Consider the following 17,597-nt stretch of genomic DNA (forward strand, 5'->3'; position numbering starts at 1 on the left):
TGATGATGTCATTGTGAGTTATTTCCAGTGGTACTTTGAATAGGGGACCGTGTAAAGTGGTATGGAGGAGGACAAAAATTGAGAAACACTTTCTAGGATATTGAGGTAGACTCATGGCACTTTAGGAAAATGCCTGCCTGTGTACGTATTTACTTTTACTTTGGTCGATGTGTGTATATTAAAACCAATATTCCAAATGAAGGGACTGTACAATACATCTCTAGCACTTCTCTTCTTCATATCAAAACTGACAGACTGTGAGTGCCAGCAGTGTGGCCCACTCATAAGATTGGGCAGTTAACAACCAGCAGGATTTCCTAGAATCCAGATTGTTGAGATGCAGATCTGTGCATGCCAATAAGTGCAGGAATCTTGTTTTATGGGTGTGTTATGAACTATTTCCAACCCTCCCCACAATTCATATTTAGTGCCCTGCTTTCAAGCTGTGCTTATTTGATAACGGGGGTCACCCTTACTTGAATCTAGCTCCGTTTTCAGTTACTGGCCATATTTTAACAGGCTAGTGGCTGTTGGAAATAAAGTTTTTTAAACTTCCTTATGAAAATTTCATTTTATTTCTTTGCTATCTTACAAATAATGCTTATACAAAATATACAATATTTCAACATGAAAAAAGAAAAGTGATTACCTATACAGTATAATTACAACTCAACATGGCCATTGCTAGATGTAACCCCATGTTATAAATCTGCTGCTGTCTTGTTGTCTAGTGGGTTGTTCACTTATCGTCATTCCCTCTCACATTCATACATCACACTAAAGTCCAACATGTTGGGGAGGAAAAAGTGAAGACCTTTTAGCACACTGGTATAAATCCATTCATGTATATGGACTAGTTTTTTGTTTTGTTTTCAAGGCAATTGCTGAAAAGGATTCATGTCCAGCACGCTGGTTTGGAAATAGCATTGCTTAGTATAACTGTAGAGAGACAAAGCAACATAGCAAAATAGCTACAAGCCACCTCATGTATGGTTTTGGGGTTTTTCTTTGAAACAGTTGACTTTGTGGTGAGCATATCAGCTCTAGCCACGGGCATTCTGTCATTCCCCAAACACACAGAAAAGTGAAAAGACAAACCCACCATATTTAGACATACTTTGGCCAACTGTTTTAATGCTGTGTTCCTGCGGCAAGATCCTTCCTGTTTCCTAACAGAAAGTTGCACTATTTTTAGGGGGAGCAGAACCTTCCCAAGAAGAGAATGCTCTTAGTTTTGTTATGCCTGATGAAAAAGAGGAAAGGGTGGTCAACTGCAAACAAAATTGCACCCCCATCACTTCGACCACCTATGTCGGCAGCACTTGAAGCTGTGGCCTCTGTGCCCTCTTCATGAACATCAAGAAAGCACTTATGGAAAACTTGGGACAGAACCAGATCCTTCCGTTCAGACATCCCAGTGAAATCAGCATGGCCTGGACTGAACGCATCTGTTATCCCCAGGCTGCTCAAAGTTGACTTCAGTTCATAGCCATCTTTTAACTGGATCCTAGGAAGATACACCTTCACATCAGCTTCCTCCATTTTTTCTGGACTGGTCCACTTGGATAAGGCCTCATAAGTTAGCTCTTTTTCTAGCTACAATTATACAGAGAGAGAGAGAGAGAGAGAGAGAGAGCGCGATTAGATAACTTGTCAGTGGAAAAGATATCCAGTTTTACTCAATGTGCACTATGGGTACCTGTCATTGTGGGTCAGTCACATACAACTGCACAACCTATGGGTTGGTATCCCTTTCTATTAAACATCTGTAGATGTCTAGAAATGTTGTCTGAGCTGAAATTATTAGCTTAGTTTTTCCTTGTGTGTTGTTGTGTTTGGATGGCTAGAAAATTTTTTTCCTGTTCTTTTTTTGTGTTTGACCTAAAATAAAATGTTATGTGTGTATAGCAATCTTTTCCTGGTTCCAAGAGTCATTTTTAATTTGGGCAGATTTACAAATCAATCTCTGTCCATAATCTGGTCAGTCCATCATTTCTTCTACACTATATGCCAAAAGCAAGCACTAAATACAAGCCCAGGAAATGTATGGGATATATATATACACTGAAAGCAAATCCTCTTTTTAAATCATTGGAAACCTGCTTCTTTTCCTTACCATTTCTAGGCCAGTGCTGTCATCATTGATGTCATCAGGCAGTAGAATAAACATGCTAAGGTCATGATTGACATATGGAAGTTCCAGAATCTCAGTCTGTACTTCTTCTATGTAGGTCCAGTTAAATTTGTCATTCTGGAACATCATCTCCACTGGCTTACTTATGCTCTGCAAGATGACCAGCATACCTGTTATTTTTGTAAACCTTAAACCTCATACGGGAATGAAAGCAACATTATCCCTGCCCCAAGAGTATTTTATTTATTTATTTCATTTTCTTTATTAAAAATTCCAAGATGGCTAACAGTAAAATATAAAAACAGATGAAACAAGTAAAACATTAATAAACTACTCACACAGCAAAGCAATCACAACTCCAACAACAGACAAAGACCGCTGCCAGGCCACCATCACCACTCAAATACAAATGTGTCTTGAACACCTCCTTAGAGATCTGCGGCTACAGAGAAGGCTCTATCCTTCATGCATGTCAATTGAACCTCCATCAGTGATAGCATGAGGAGCAGTATTCTGCACTAGGTCCTGTTATCTCACTCTGTGGCAGGACAATGCAGACTGTATAATCACAGACATGGCGATTACTGTAGTGACCTTTTGTAATTCTAGTATGACATCATTACGTACCTTGTTCAGTCGGAAAGGCTGTTCTGTTGTGTCTTCCTTCTTAAATGGCTTTGACCAGTTTCCTTTGAAGTACAGTGCATTCACCAGGATTAGCTGAGTAAGTGCATCTATGGATCCTTTGCTCAACAGATTTTGTATTTTACCTTTTCAGAGAAGGAAAAAAAAAATAACATAGTTCTGAAGTTCCACTCATTTCAGTATAGCAGTATAGGTAGATTATCAGGTTTTTTCCTTATAAGGAAAGGCTACGGCATTTGGGCCTCTTCAGCCTAGAAAAGAGACGCCTGAGGGGGGACATGATTGAGACATACAAAATTATGCAGGGGACGGACAGAGTGGATAGAGAGATGCTCTTTACACTCTCACATAACACCAGAACCAGGGGACATCCGCTAAAATTGAGTGTTGGGAGGGTTAGGACAGACAAAAGAAAATATTTCTTTACTCAGCGTGTGGTCAGTCTGTGGAACTCCTTGCCACAGGATGTTGTGCTGGCGTCTAGCCTAGAAGCCTTTAAAAGGGGATTGGACGCCTTTAAAAGGGGATATATAGTGAGGGAAAGCTTTCCTACTATCTTACTCTGCACAGTGTCATCTACATTGGTAGCATGATGTGTGGTATATACTGTAATCTTATGGAGGCATGTACATTAAACCAATCAATTCAAGTGAGCTGCAATGCTGCATGGTGATTTGTGCTAATCTTCAGGACAAACCTGGCATGTGGTATGTCATAGCTAGATTCTGACAGATGTCTTTGTCCAAACTGACTGTCGGTTGACCAGCAGTCTAGGTGCATAGTAAAGCATTCAGAGACTTGCTTATTCACACATGCTTATTATAGCATGGGTCAAAGTGGGTCAACTTCCAAGCAACAGCAAGGAGCCATATAAATTGGTCCAAAGTAAAGACAAGAGGAGATTTTCAAGTGTCAGTGGCTTTCAAGAAAAGGAGGCAAATGTTGAATAATGCTCATACCAGTGTGTATGATATGGTATCCAATGCAAAACACAAATGTTTTAAAAGAGAGGTAAGAAAAAAAGCTAGAGGAAGCCGAGATATTTATTTGTACATGGCCGGGGACCCATATTAGGCTTTACCTTCTGTCTGGCTTTCCACCCAGGAATTGATATCTTCTCTGACTTCTTCTGCATCTTCCTGAAAGTTTACTGTTTCTGGCTCTGTGTTATAATATTTCTTGATTGACTGTAAGAATTCCTTAAACAAAAATAAAGGAAACATTAAAAACTATAGTATTTGGCAATAGGTACACACCAATGAGTGCCAAACTGAAGGATGAAAAAAACTTCCAATAATAAGATACTGGCATCCTACAACCAGAAAAACAAAGTAAAATTTTGAATATACTCCTGTTCTTACAAGAGGCAGTTTTTCTTATCTTCTTAATCCTAACTGGTGATAATGATAATGAGATGCAGCTTCACCAAGGTTTCAAATGCAACAGAAGGAAAAATTGATGCAGGGCAACATTATATTTTCAGACAGGGGTGGCAATAGGGGTAGGAGAATTCCAAGTATTGAGGACATGTTCATTGTAGAGTATTCTGCTGAAGGAGCACACCTGCCCATATCATTAGGCACTGAGCACTCTGGCAGAAAGACCCAAGGTTGATATCAGCTCACAGGGATGTGTGGGTCAGGAGACTTGGGAAACCAATAAAGTTGACTGTCTAAAGCCCCTGGCCTAGCTCTCAGTTCAAACTCCTTATACAGACTCTCTTATACAGAGTGCACTCTCTCTCTCTCTCTCTCTCTCTCTCTCTCTCACTCACTGACACACACACACACACCCCTTTCTGCAATAGTATGCAATCAAGCCTGCAATGTTGGTTCATGAACAAAATCTCAGCTTACCTTATGGAAAGGCGCCGATCTGTCTCCATATAGTTGATTGACACTCCTAAGCAGAAAATGTTTTGTGGGTTGATTGATTTCTTGGCTAAGTACCTGGAATGTTGAATGGATGTTGCTCGATCTTTGAAGTGGTGCCTTAAACAAAGAAATGCAGCATTGACTAATGCCACTGTTCAATTATAATTGTAGACCCTTGTCGCATTTTGTTGTATTAGGACCTCTTACAGTGCTGTCCTATATGAATTTGCTCAGAAGAAAATCTTCACTTAATAAAGTTTACTCCCAGATAAGTGTGCATATAATGGCCCCCTTTGTTTTATATATTCATATTAATCATTCACTACTTCATGCTGGCACAGTCAGACTGATTTCCCTCTATGGAACTTAGATTTCCACTTCTAATCCCTTGTGTGTTTTATCTTGTATTTTGTAAGCCTAAGGGCAGACCCTATGCACATCCATCACCAGCACTATGTGCTGAATTTGAATTGATGTGAGCTGCCCCATGCAATTGTGTCTGAAAAATGCCATTAAAATATAATAAATAAATAAACTAATGAAGTATTCCTCTTTGTAGATGAGCAGTCTAGGAACAAGGTCCAATTAGGAACCATTGGCAAGTGGAGGTGGCTTCTCACCTGACACAGACCTATCTGTGAGAAGATACTTCATTTCACCATTTCAGACAACAAATCAATGAAAGCAATGTTCAAGGAATTGTTCTTTGCAATGTGGGAAATAGGTCTTTTAATTAGATACTAGTATTAGAGTGTGAAGTGCACCAATTATTTAATCCAGGGACATATCCCAGGGGACAAAAAAAACCATACCCTAGACTCAAATAATATGTCCTCAAATGTTATTTCATGCACTGTGTGCTAAATCCAGAGAAAGTTAAGCATGCTTAAAACAAATTGATTTCAAATAGCTTAAAAACCAATTTCTGCCCAGCCCACAGGTGTGCTCATTTGAACTCTGTTGTGTATATGCAGCATTGGGCAGACATGGCTTTAAAACAAACAGCTTTCAATTGAAATTGATGCACAAGCACAAAAACATCAATTTATTGTGGCCCATATTTCTGTTGGCTCCAAGATACCACTGATCTACCAAACAGATACACAGTAATGTGAAGAGCTGTTTTTAGTTTCATAAGTTTATCCAGATCAACTAAGTTCTACCTATGATATTAATACTCATTAAAATTATGGCATTGAGCATATGTGAGTTTGCATCAAGAACCAAAGAAGTGTTGATGTACTGTAGCTACAATGCAAGCTAAGAGAGGAAGTAAATAAATTTGAAATGAATGAGATTGACTTCAAAGTAAGTATGCATAGGTGGTATATAGCATGATTTCAGTTGACCATTAGTATAGACTTTTGCAATGAAAGAAAAGAAAAGCAGAGAAATGACTGTGTGCACAGTAGTATACCAGTGATTTGCTCTCTAGACTTGTCTGTATGCTTGCTCTTCTAGACAGTTTTAATTCACTTGTTTTTGCACTGTGTAAACTAAAGCTCATGTTCTGGCAAGATATATGTCTAATATAAGAAAGTCAAGTCAAAGGGAGTTGAAACAAGATATTAACATTACTCACTTCAACCTAGTTCTAAACAACAGGCAAACCTACACGCATCTTAAACGTATTCAGTATTTGTTTTTAAGAAGATACCTTTGAAATATTGATGCAAGGGTTATTCAGAAGCTCCTCCAGTTTGGAATATGCCCCTGCTTTTCTCTTAGGACTGGTAGTTTCATTTCCCCCAGCTGTGTTAAAGTGAAGTGCCTGCAATTTTAAAAAATGCAATGAAAGACATAGTGCTAATGAAGTCATCTGCTCTCACAACCTCTCATAAAACAAAGGGAAGCTTTAAAGTAATTCAACTCAACTCAAGCCATTTCACATGTTACTGGTTGTTTCCATCACTTCCACTATACTAGGGGAAAAGGGATGAAATCTTTCCCAAGGTAAACAAGTTTGCTGTTGCTGTCATTGCTAGTATTCTGTGACACCCCCCTCCCCACTCTAGCTCAGGGCCACAGTGGCTCTGCTCTTTCCTGGAGAATAAGGGGATGATCTAACTTGATTGCTTCAAAGGAAAAATCCTCTGGGGACCTAAATGTGAAGACTCATCCACACCCAAGTTTTTATTATGGTCCACTACTGATTTTCTGGGTGAACTTGTGCTTAAGTAAGATGCATTCAACACAGCATAAGGTAATATTCCGCTTTCTGTAGGCATTGGCATTCCTTGAAATAGATTGTTGCTTATTATTTTTGTAAAGAAATCAGAGTGCTTTGGAAAATGAGAGCTTTAGAGAATAGCTAAAATTCCAAAGGAGCTACTTTGGGCATGTACAAGCATTTCAATATGTCCAGGGGACTTTGACCTTTTCCTTTGAATTGCAGACATCCATGCTATTATCACAAACTGGTTTTGAAACTCAGCTGTGTTAAAAAAAAAAACCATGGAAAAGGAGGGGCTTTGTTGTGCAGCATGGTTGAGACAAGTCCAAAATCTTTTTGGGTATGTGGAACTAGGGTTATCATTTTCTGAATCCAGGCCTTTGAGTATAAGCAATTTCCGGTTTACCAGAACAGGTTAATAGATATGCTCTCAGCTACTTTTGAAGTAACTAATTATTCTCAGTTCAACAGTATACAAAAATACATTAAACATTGATCTCCCACCCTGAACATAGCTGGCTATTATCTTTGTCCTTATAGCTATTGCTTTAACTGGTTGAGTGAAGAGCCTCTGGTAAGCAGAGGGGTTAAGCACATGTGTAAAACCACTCTGGAGCCTGTTTGTAACATTAAAACCCTGCTGAAAGTTGAGAGACCGGAATGAAATGTGGTACACATGTACAGGGCACAATTCTTTGTTTCAAGTTTGAATGCTAGCTTGCACTCCACAGCTGTTCTCAACATGGGGAGAAAATGTATCTTTTTGGTGCACTGAGACAAGACAAATATATTATGGTATATGTTTAAAGTTTCAATTTTTATAAGATTATGAAGTTTTATAAATTGAAATTATAAATTGAAAGAAAACAAAAATTTTGTCCCCCAGGTACCATGACTTTGTGAAACAGTGCTGTTTAATCATAACAATAACATTCTATATTGGTCCTCCCACATGTGGCAATTGCCATTACTATACAGAGTAGTGGCAGTTTTTTCTTCAAAATTTTGAATTATACATAGCACAAGCTTACCTCTGCTATCTGCTCAGCTGTTTGGCCCTTTGCCCCAAGGTACACAGCAGTCAAAATGGAATAAATACTCCATGGTGAAAAGAAGATATTCTGGTTGCCTTGGGTCTTGCTGAACTGTTTAAAAACGTCAAGGGCAAAAGCAGTGTTTGCTGTATTCAGAGCCTCCATTGATCTTTTAAGCCTAGTAAAAAGACAAATGTAAGTTTCAGACTGAATGTTAACTTATAACAAATGAACTGGATTGTAGCTCAAGCCTCTTTCCTTCTGAGGGAATTCTGGAAACTTCCAGTGAAGGCAACTGACCAGAAAGATAAACTTTACAGACCAATCAAGCACTTGGACCACCCAGCTGCTTATCTTCCCTGTAATTGTTTTGTGACTTTTTTGTGGTTTAATGTCTTTTCCTGTCCATAACACTTCCATCATGGCATATTGGCCGTCTCCTGAGACATTGAAAAGACCATATTTTTAGCACAGAAGTGCTATAAATAGAGGTATTTCAAAGTGGTATTGTTTACTTTACTCAGAAGTAAAGCTCATTGTATTCAGTAAGACTTAGGCTGTAATCCTATCTTACTCACTGGAAACAAACACCTCTAGCTATAAACTGTTCATTTCTTTGACTGGTTACTTAACTAGATCACAAATCTGCTCTCAACTGGCATAGTGGGTATGCCTTGGATGGGTCAAAAGCAGATGTCATCTGGTCTAGTTAAGGACCAATTATATAAGGAAAACTTGTAGTAGCTAGTCAAATATTCTCTGTAATAAGTTTTGGGTCAGTATTTTCCCAACTTAGGACACAAATTGGTTTTTGTCTCAGAATTGGAGTTTGACATCACTCTTACACTGAGAAAAACACATACCAGTAGGTCAGAATTCAGGATAGAACTGTTCTTTCTCTGCAGTGGTGATGCTTTATGAAATTTCCCCATATCTATCAGCTGAAGCACAGATTGCATCAGAAAACCCCAATCCATCCTGACTACCTAACTAGTGGCAAAGAGAGGAGGAAACCTGCAATGTATGGAACTTTCTGGCTTCAAAGCTCATGTATGTATCTGACTTAGGGCCAAATCCTAACCAGTTTTCTAGTATTGGCATAGCTGTGTCAATGGGACGTGTGCTGCATCCTGCAGTTGGGTAGCATTCAAGGAACCCTCCTCAAAGTAAGGGAATGTTTGTTCCCTTCCCTCGGAGCTGCATTGCCCTTATGTCAGTGCTAGAAAGTGGGTTCGGATTGCACCCATAGTGAATTAATTTTCCAAGGCTCATCTAAGCTTCTCTCATGGCAGAACAACTTCTAGTGCCTAGATTGGAAATGACTTCCTTCACACTGCTCTCAGGGCATGCAAATGCATTATACTGCAGGTGTGTTGCCGTATATGGAATCATACCTTGTGTACTAACTTCCTTCATGGGAATGTGCCAAACAAATAATCGCCATAGTGTTCTGTGAATATCCATAAGTCATCTTGGGACATATGTCTTCCTAGCATAGCTTATCAGAGTTTCTTTCTCTGTAAGCCAGTAAGAACATTTACTGAAACAGGCAAGAGAGGTTGTTCCAAGTTCTCAACAGAATCTGTCTCTACCTGAGAACCATGTTCTTAATGGTACTGGTAGGCTGGACTACCTGGGAAGGAATGTTGCCACACGTAGTGGTTTGTTGATGCCTGTGGATTACCAACAACCTGTTTTATCAAGCCTAGTCTTGCTTCTCACCTTCCCAATAGTCCTTTAAGTAGTAGTCTTTCAATTCCACTAATTAACAGTTCTGTTCCACCCAGCTGAGCCACCTACATGCAATGCTGTATTCTGTCCAGCTTTGCAGAGGCCATATTCATAGGCATCACCCATCATAAACTCAGTTTTTCTATTCTATGCATATCATGCATGTTCTATTCATCATGCCAAACTCCTGTGTGTGGGATGCTACATTTTCCAGACAGGGGGTCTGTGTCTTTAACAGCTGCAAGAATGGAAAAAAAAGCAGGTGTAATGCATTTCCCATTATTGTATCACTATGGTGGGAAAAGTGAGGCTTGTTGAATTTCTCCATCAACTACCTATTCTACACAAAAGCTCTGTCAGGAGAGAAGCAACGCTTTCTGTGGCATTCTAGATAATTATATAGTATGTTTCTTCCCTGGTTTTCTGCTAAAGAGTTCAGAGCTGCTTATTTCTGGGTTCCTTCACAACTGCTTTTCACTCACTTCCAACAACCCTGCAAAGCAGGCTAGGCAGATTTATACTGTCTGGTTCAAGGTCATTCAGAAAGCTATCTATCTGAGCAGGGACTTGAACTCATGTTTCTTCAGGGTTAACACCTGGGCAGAATAATAATCTGCCCCAATATGAAGGAATCAGCAGTGAGGCTTTTCATGACAAGCATACTTATCACATATTACTGCCTGTGAAACATGCTGCTGTAAAAACAACAGGAAAGGAAGTTATAAGCCTGACAATTCAGTCCAAGAATGACACTGTGACCACTCACATACATCACTGATTCTGAGCACCAGGCCTACTTAGTTTCAGCTGTGTAACTGCACCATTCACTCACAGACTACTTCCTGCGTACCTTTCAATATAATGCATACAATTCTACATCTTTGTGGTGCTTATTCTTTTCACTAGAGACTAGATTCTTAAATGAAAGGGTCCTGTGGCAAGTCATTTGTGCTACTGACACCGATCACTAACAGATGTAAAGAATGAGCTTAAATGACACAAAGGAATATAGTATTTTATATTGTATAGTTTATAGTATACTACAGTATACAGTAGTACTGTACTCTATGTGTGTATGTATGTATGTATGTGTGTGTGTGTGTTTATATACACACACATACATATATATTTTATATATATACATACATATATATACACACATACATACACACATATTATATATATACACACATACATACATACATACATACATACATACATACATATATATATATATATATATATATATATATATATATATATATACACACACACACTATACCATACTATATAATATAGCAGTGGTTCTCACTCCTTTAGCACTGGAACCCACTTTTTAGAATAAGAATCTGTCAGGACCCACTGGAAGTCATGTCATGGCTGGAAGCGACGTCATCAAGCAGAAACATTTTTAACAATCCTAGGTTGCAGTCCTACCCACACTTACCCAGAAGTAAGTCCCATTTACTATCATTGTTGAAATAATATACATAGTAACTTGTTAAATGTACAGGTCTGTAACATTTCCCCAAATGCAGTCACATACCATGGGAGCATCAAGTCTAATATATTAAAAATAAAATATTGAAATGAATGGGGACCCACCTGAAGTTGACTCATGACCCACCTAGTGGGTCCCGACACACAGTTTGAGAAACACTGTTATAGTATACTATACAATACAGTATAGAACAAATATAATATCTTTTATCATAAGGAAACATATTCAGCTAAAAGTATGCCACAAATGGTACACTTTAAATTGCAGATCTCTGAAACTCTAGAATGTTGCAATCTTATGCATACTTATTTGGGAGTCCACTGAGAATTTACTTCCGAGTAAATATGCACAGATTTGGGCTGTAAGCTACCATTCTCTCTCTTATATAAAATGATATTAAAACATTCAACAATCACTGCCACCTATGTTAACAAATTAATTACCCTTGATGTGTCAGCAGATCCCAGAACCAGAACAAAAATTTAATGTTTGTAACTGTACATACCTTGTTTAATCCAACCATTAAAGCAAACACGCTCTTCACCTTCCTGTGAATCCCAAGTGAAAGGCAGGCTGTTTATATAGATTTTATCACCACTCCCAGGAAAACATTTCTAGTTTCTCAGCACATGTGATGCAATATATTTTGGCCTAAAGGGAAGTCCCTATGGAAAAACTGAAACATCCTAGGAAGGCATGACATAACATAGTGTGCAAAAAAAATGACACCATCATATACAGTAATACAAATATCTGAGTTATAATGTGTCAAATTGCTACAGAATGAGTCAGCAAAAGGTTGAATAAGAGCAGTTGAAGCAATTTTTTTTTCTGTGAAACATGGAAAAGTCATTGAGTTTGGATGCAAACCTATACACACTTATGTATAATCTGATCCTCAGTAGAACCTGCATATTCAGAGACTGTATATCTCTGAGTAGAGATGACAAACAATGAGGGAGGGGCAGGGGCTATTGCTTTGATGTCTTGCTAGTGAGTTTCCAGAGGACTATAGCTAGCCAATTTTGGAAACAGAAATGGGCATTGAATAGGCTTGTGATGTGATATAGCAAAGCCGAAATGATTGAGAAACATCCTATAGTAGGCTCATGGAACACTGTTATTCTCCTCGTCCCGACCTTTAACCTGCTCTTATCCAGGCTTAGGATAGAAATAACTTGGAAGCAAAATATGTCTGTCTCTGTTTTCTTGTAGTAAGACTGGGAACAATAGGGTGTATATAAGGTATATTGGGGTATTTTTTCCCCTCAGATTTGGGAATCCTGTGTTTAATACAGTAATCCAAACAGTCACTAAATCAGGATTTAAATCTATATTAGAAAGCCAATGCAAATTATTTCCACCCATGTTTCTATTACATTTGATTTCATTTGGAATGAACACCAGTTTCTTGGGAGCAGAAAAGTGTTTGTTCAAGTGTCACTAGGTAACAATCAGGCATTAAACCTACATTCCATTTCACACACTCTTCTTCATTTGTATCTGCCAAAGGCACACCCTTGTGACCATGTGTGAAACATGACAGACCAGCCTTGACTTTCACTTGGCACTCCTCTGTCCTCCAGGTATGCGCATTCTGGAGCCCTAATAACGCTTCACAGCAGCTTTCAAAGAAACTGTGATTCACAGTTGCACAGAACAGTAGTGTGTACATATCAAAACTGTATTCGCTTAGCATCCAGCTCAAATATTTTAGTAGGTGTGGTTTCACAGGAACTACCTTGATGCTGATTCAGAAACTACATACATTCTATGAAAAGGGCTTACCTTTTAACTCTAGGAGCTGATTCACTGAGGGTGTAGCTGGCCTTTTTCTTTCTTTTTTAAGCTTTAGGGAGATTCCATATTGTGAGAAGGTCACGAACTCAGACGATCATCATTATGCACTTTTCACTTCCCCAAGCAGTGACAAGTTCCAGAATTAGACCTAAAGGATTTGGTTTTCTTCGGATGAGAGCAAGCACTAGAGGTCTATAGTGTCTTTGTAATATCTGCTTTATTTGCATATATAGGTGGACAGTCATTAGCAAATATAACCAATAATGGTTTTGCATAAAAATTCTTATTGATGGGTGATCTTAGGCAGATAAATTGTTCTTATTGAATAGGCTGGCAGAGCTGGCTGGGGGGGGGGGGCTTTTGCCTGAGTCAATCAGACTTGATCATAGCAGTCAATACTCTTCCCATTGGTAGCATGGGCTGTGGTTCAAGACAATTCATGTGCTGACAATGGAGGTATCTGTAGTGTCATCATACTAGAATATTTGTAATCTTCAAGAATTCCTGAAGAATGAGTGAGTTGCCAGAGGACTGGAGATCAGCAAATGTTGTCCCTATCTTTAAAAAAAAGAGGAAAAGTTGGGAAACTACAGGCCAGTCAGCCTGATGTCAATGCCTGGAATGATCATAGAATCATTAGTAGATTAGTACGCAAAATGTCTCTGAACACTTAGAAAATAATGGAGTGATCTCTAGGAGCCAGCATGGGTTGGACAAGAACAAGTCATGCCAGACTAATCTCATCTCCTTTTTCAATACAGTGACTTATCTAAGAACATAAGTACATAAGAACAGCCCCACTGGATCAGGCCATAGGCCTATCTAGTCCAGCTTCCTGTATCTCACAGCGGCCCCACCAAATGCCACAGGGAGCACACCTGATAACAAGAGTCCTGCATCCTGGTGCCCTCCCTTGCATCTGGCCTTCTGACATAGCCCATTTCTAAAATCAGGAGGTTGCACATACACATCATGGCTTGTAACCCATAATGGATTTTTCCTCCAGAAACTTGTCCAATCCCCTTTTAAAGGCATCCAGGTCAGATGCCGTCACCACATCCTGTGGCAAGGAGTTCCACAGACCGACCACACGCTAAGTAAAGAAATATTTTCTTTTGTCTGTCCTAACCCACCCAACACTCAATTTTAGTGGATGACCCCTGGTTCTGGTATTATGTGAGAGTGTAAAGATCATCTCCCTATCCACTCTGTCCATCCCCTGCATAATTTTGTATGTCTCAATCATGTCCCCCCTCAGGCGTCTCTTTTCTAGGCTGAAGAGGCCCAAACGCCGTAGCCTTTCCTCATAAGGAAGGTGACCCAGCCCCGAAATCATCTTAGTCGCTCTCTTTTGCACCTTTTCCATTTCCACTATGTCTTTTTTGAGATGCGGCGACCAGAACTGGACACAATATTCCAGGTGTGGCCTTACCATAGATTTGTACAACGGCATTATAATATTAGCTGTTCTCAATACCTTTTCTAATGACCCCAAGCATAGAATTGGCCTTCTTTACCACCACCGCACATTGGGTCGACACTTCCATTTACTCGTCCACCACCACCCCAAGATCTCTCTCCTGATCTGTCACAGACAGCTCAGAACCCATTAGCCTATATGTGAAGTTTTGATTTTTTGCCCCAATGTGCATGACTTTACACTTACTGACATTGAAACGCATCTGCCATTTTGCTGCCCATTCTGCCAGTCTGGAGAGATCCTTCACCACTCAGAAAAGTTTGGTGTCGTCTGCAAACTTAGCCACCTCACTGTTCAACCCTGACTCCAGGTCATTTATGAAGAGGCTGAAGAGTATCGGTCCCAGGACAGATCCTTGGGGCACACCACTTTTCACCTCTCTCCACTGTGAAAATTGCCCTTTGACACCCACTCTCTGTTTCCTGGTCTTCAGCCAGGTCTCAATCCAGGAGAGGACCTGCCCTCTAATTCCCTGACTGTGGAGTTTTTTCAGTAGCCTTTGGTGAGGGACTGTGTCGAACGCCTTCTGAAACTCCAGATATATAATGTCCATGGGTTCTCCCACATCCACATGCCTGTTGACCTTTTCAAAGAATTCTATAAGGTTTGTGAGGCAAGACTTACCCTTACAGAAGCCATGCTGATTATCTAGTAGATAGTGGGAATGTCATGAACATAATGTGCCTAGATTTCAGCAAAGCATTGGACACTGTTTCTCAAGGTATCCTTGTAGATAAGATGGTAAAATGTAGACTAAATTCTAATACTGTTAAGTGGGTTCAAAGCGATTGAACAGCCACTCCCGACGAGTACTAATAAATAGCTCCATTTCAACATGGAGAGCAAAATTGAGTAGGGTGCTCCAGAGCTGAATCAGAGCTATAGTCTCGTATTTATGATCCAGGGAATACAGAGGCTCTATTATATATTGCTATAGTGGTATCTTCTCAGTTGAGAGATTTGTTTACAAATGGAGAACATGGGTTTATTTCTTTGAAAGGGCTGTAACCTGAGCATCACTCGTTTGCAAAATCCAGCTGCCTAAGTCTATGCCTGTTCTTCCTGAGACAGTAAATCTATTTGTGGACTTTGCTATTTCAGATTGCAGGTGGAGGTTCTCATGACGGACAGCCCAAACCTGAGCTGCCCAGTGTGCAGAGCTGTAGTGGTGCCGAAAATAACTGCCACAGCACCCAGCATGCTCCAGGCTGCCGCCGCCGGCTCGTCCTCAGGAGAAGGGAATTTTCATCTGGCATTTTAGGTTTTTTTATCTACAGAGTTATGAAGGGAGGAACAGTCATGCAAGCCTGAACAGGCAATCTGAAGTAGTGCAGCCCAGTTTAGGTGTATCATCTCAATGAGACTGAGGGCGCAATTCTAACCCCTTATGTCAGTGCTTTCCAGCACTGGCATAGCTGTGCCAATGGGGCATGTGCTGCAACCTGCAGTTGGGTGTCACTCACAGAGGCCTCCTCAAAGTACGGGAATGTTTCTTCCCTTACCTCAGAGCTGCATTGCCCTTATGTCAGTGCTGGAAAGGGGTTAGGATTGTGCCCTGAGGCATATTGTGCAGAACTCTTGAAAAACACATAAACAGGTAATGTTGAAAAGAAAGCTAAACTCAGACTGTCACCAACCATATCGTGATGGGATTTCATAAAGAGAGAGAAGAAAAAACAAAATACACAAAATCTTAGCTAGAAACCTCCCCTGCAATTTCCAAATAAATAATATAAATCTTTTCTAGAATTATTTAGAATATTTAAACATCTGAATGTAGTTATGGGGCATATATGACCAGCATCCAGTATAGGCAAGTGTAGGGAGAGTATCTTCTTCCAAATTAGCACGTGGGCTTGGGCATGTGAACACCATATGGTAACAGACATTAGCTGACACAAGGAAGATTTTCAAATTATCATTACAGTGCATGAAAATACGTGGGTGATATGGCCAGAGCCACAACAGGTGAAAGGTCAGCATGTATCATCTCTTAAAGTGTTTCCTGCAACAGCAGAGCCTCAGAAACTCCACAATGGTGCAACTCGATACTTACGTCCTGCTCTTTTCCTCCCCTTGCTGGCCATGCTGCTGCTGCCGCCTCAGAACTGTTTGTGGTTTTCCAAACTGATGACTGCCAAAGCAACAGGAAAGTGAAGAAAAACTACCCCAGCAATTTACATGCAGTTCACTTTTGCTTCATGCGTTGTGCTGTAAGTTCCTGTTTGTCAATAGAGAGTAGCCCAGTTCTCATGACACATCCAGGATCTGATATTTGTTGATGCTGTACTTAGTTGTGTTCTTTTAAATTATCTGCGTATTTCATGGAGGTTAACTGCAAGACAGAGGAAATGGACTGTTTGTGCCTTACAGTACCTAAAAGTCTTCTACAGTACTAAAATACTGGAAGGATAAGTTCCCCCCCCCCCAACATTACTCAATGAATTGAGGAACTTTTAACCTTATCAACTGTTGAATGCATGGCATGTAGATGGCAATTACATATAGATTGTCCAAAATTGTGACATTTGAGAGCCTTTTTAAGAGATTAATGTATAGATTGCTTAATTATATTTATTTGTAATGTAGTTCTTTTATAACATGCTTTTCCCCTTTTTTATGATTTATTTTTTTTCTTTTTTGTGGCTTTTATGTTTGTTTCTGTATATACCTACTCACAAATAAAGGAGAAGGAAAAAAAAGATGCATCCCGTATGATCACACAAAAACAGATTATCTTTACATGTTCACATTAATGTCTGCATGGAATCAGCGTACAATATGCTTTATCAGAGTTCCAAATCATATGGAGAGGATTCTAGATGCATATAGTTGTATGTGCATTAGTTCTATGCAGATGTCTACATGAAGCTGTGCAGATTGGGAATGGGACCTGCTGCTTGCACTCTTCATCTCCCCAATTTATGTGTTTATTTACCCTGGATATATTGTGATACTAAGGTGAATGTCACCTTTTCGCGGGCCAGTGATGCTCTTGACTTCTGAAAAGAAATCCTCAAAGCCAAATAGCAGGCAGCAATACTGCAGTATGGCAATTTTGCCTTTGATGTCCTTCTCATGGCCTTGCTACTTGAAGTGAAAGGTTCTAGCATGTACAGTTTCAAAGAAAGTGACAGTAATGGCTAATACAATTTATTTGCAAGATCCTAATGCCCTTATATTGTGATCTATTATTAATTTTTTTTTTAATGGATGGATTATGTG

General features: G+C 39.6%; 1 protein-coding gene across 1 annotated transcript; it reads right to left on the reverse strand.

Moving 5' to 3' along the window:
- Positions 1–604: 604 nt before the first annotated feature.
- LOC136648989 (serpin B10-like) lies at positions 605–8,025 on the reverse strand. Its single transcript, XM_066625351.1, has 7 exons — positions 7,858–8,025; positions 6,312–6,424; positions 4,636–4,777; positions 3,861–3,978; positions 2,762–2,904; positions 2,117–2,284; positions 605–1,596 (listed from the first exon to the last, which is right to left on the reverse strand). The coding sequence occupies exons 1-7, from the start codon at positions 8,023–8,025 to the stop codon at positions 1,192–1,194; spliced, it is 1,257 nt and encodes a 418-aa protein (XP_066481448.1). The 3' UTR covers positions 605–1,191.
- Between the last annotated feature and the right edge of the window lie 9,572 nt (positions 8,026–17,597).

Source organism: Tiliqua scincoides, chromosome 4 (assembly GCF_035046505.1).
Source record: "Tiliqua scincoides isolate rTilSci1 chromosome 4, rTilSci1.hap2, whole genome shotgun sequence".
NCBI classification, from domain to species: domain Eukaryota; kingdom Metazoa; phylum Chordata; class Lepidosauria; order Squamata; family Scincidae; genus Tiliqua; species Tiliqua scincoides.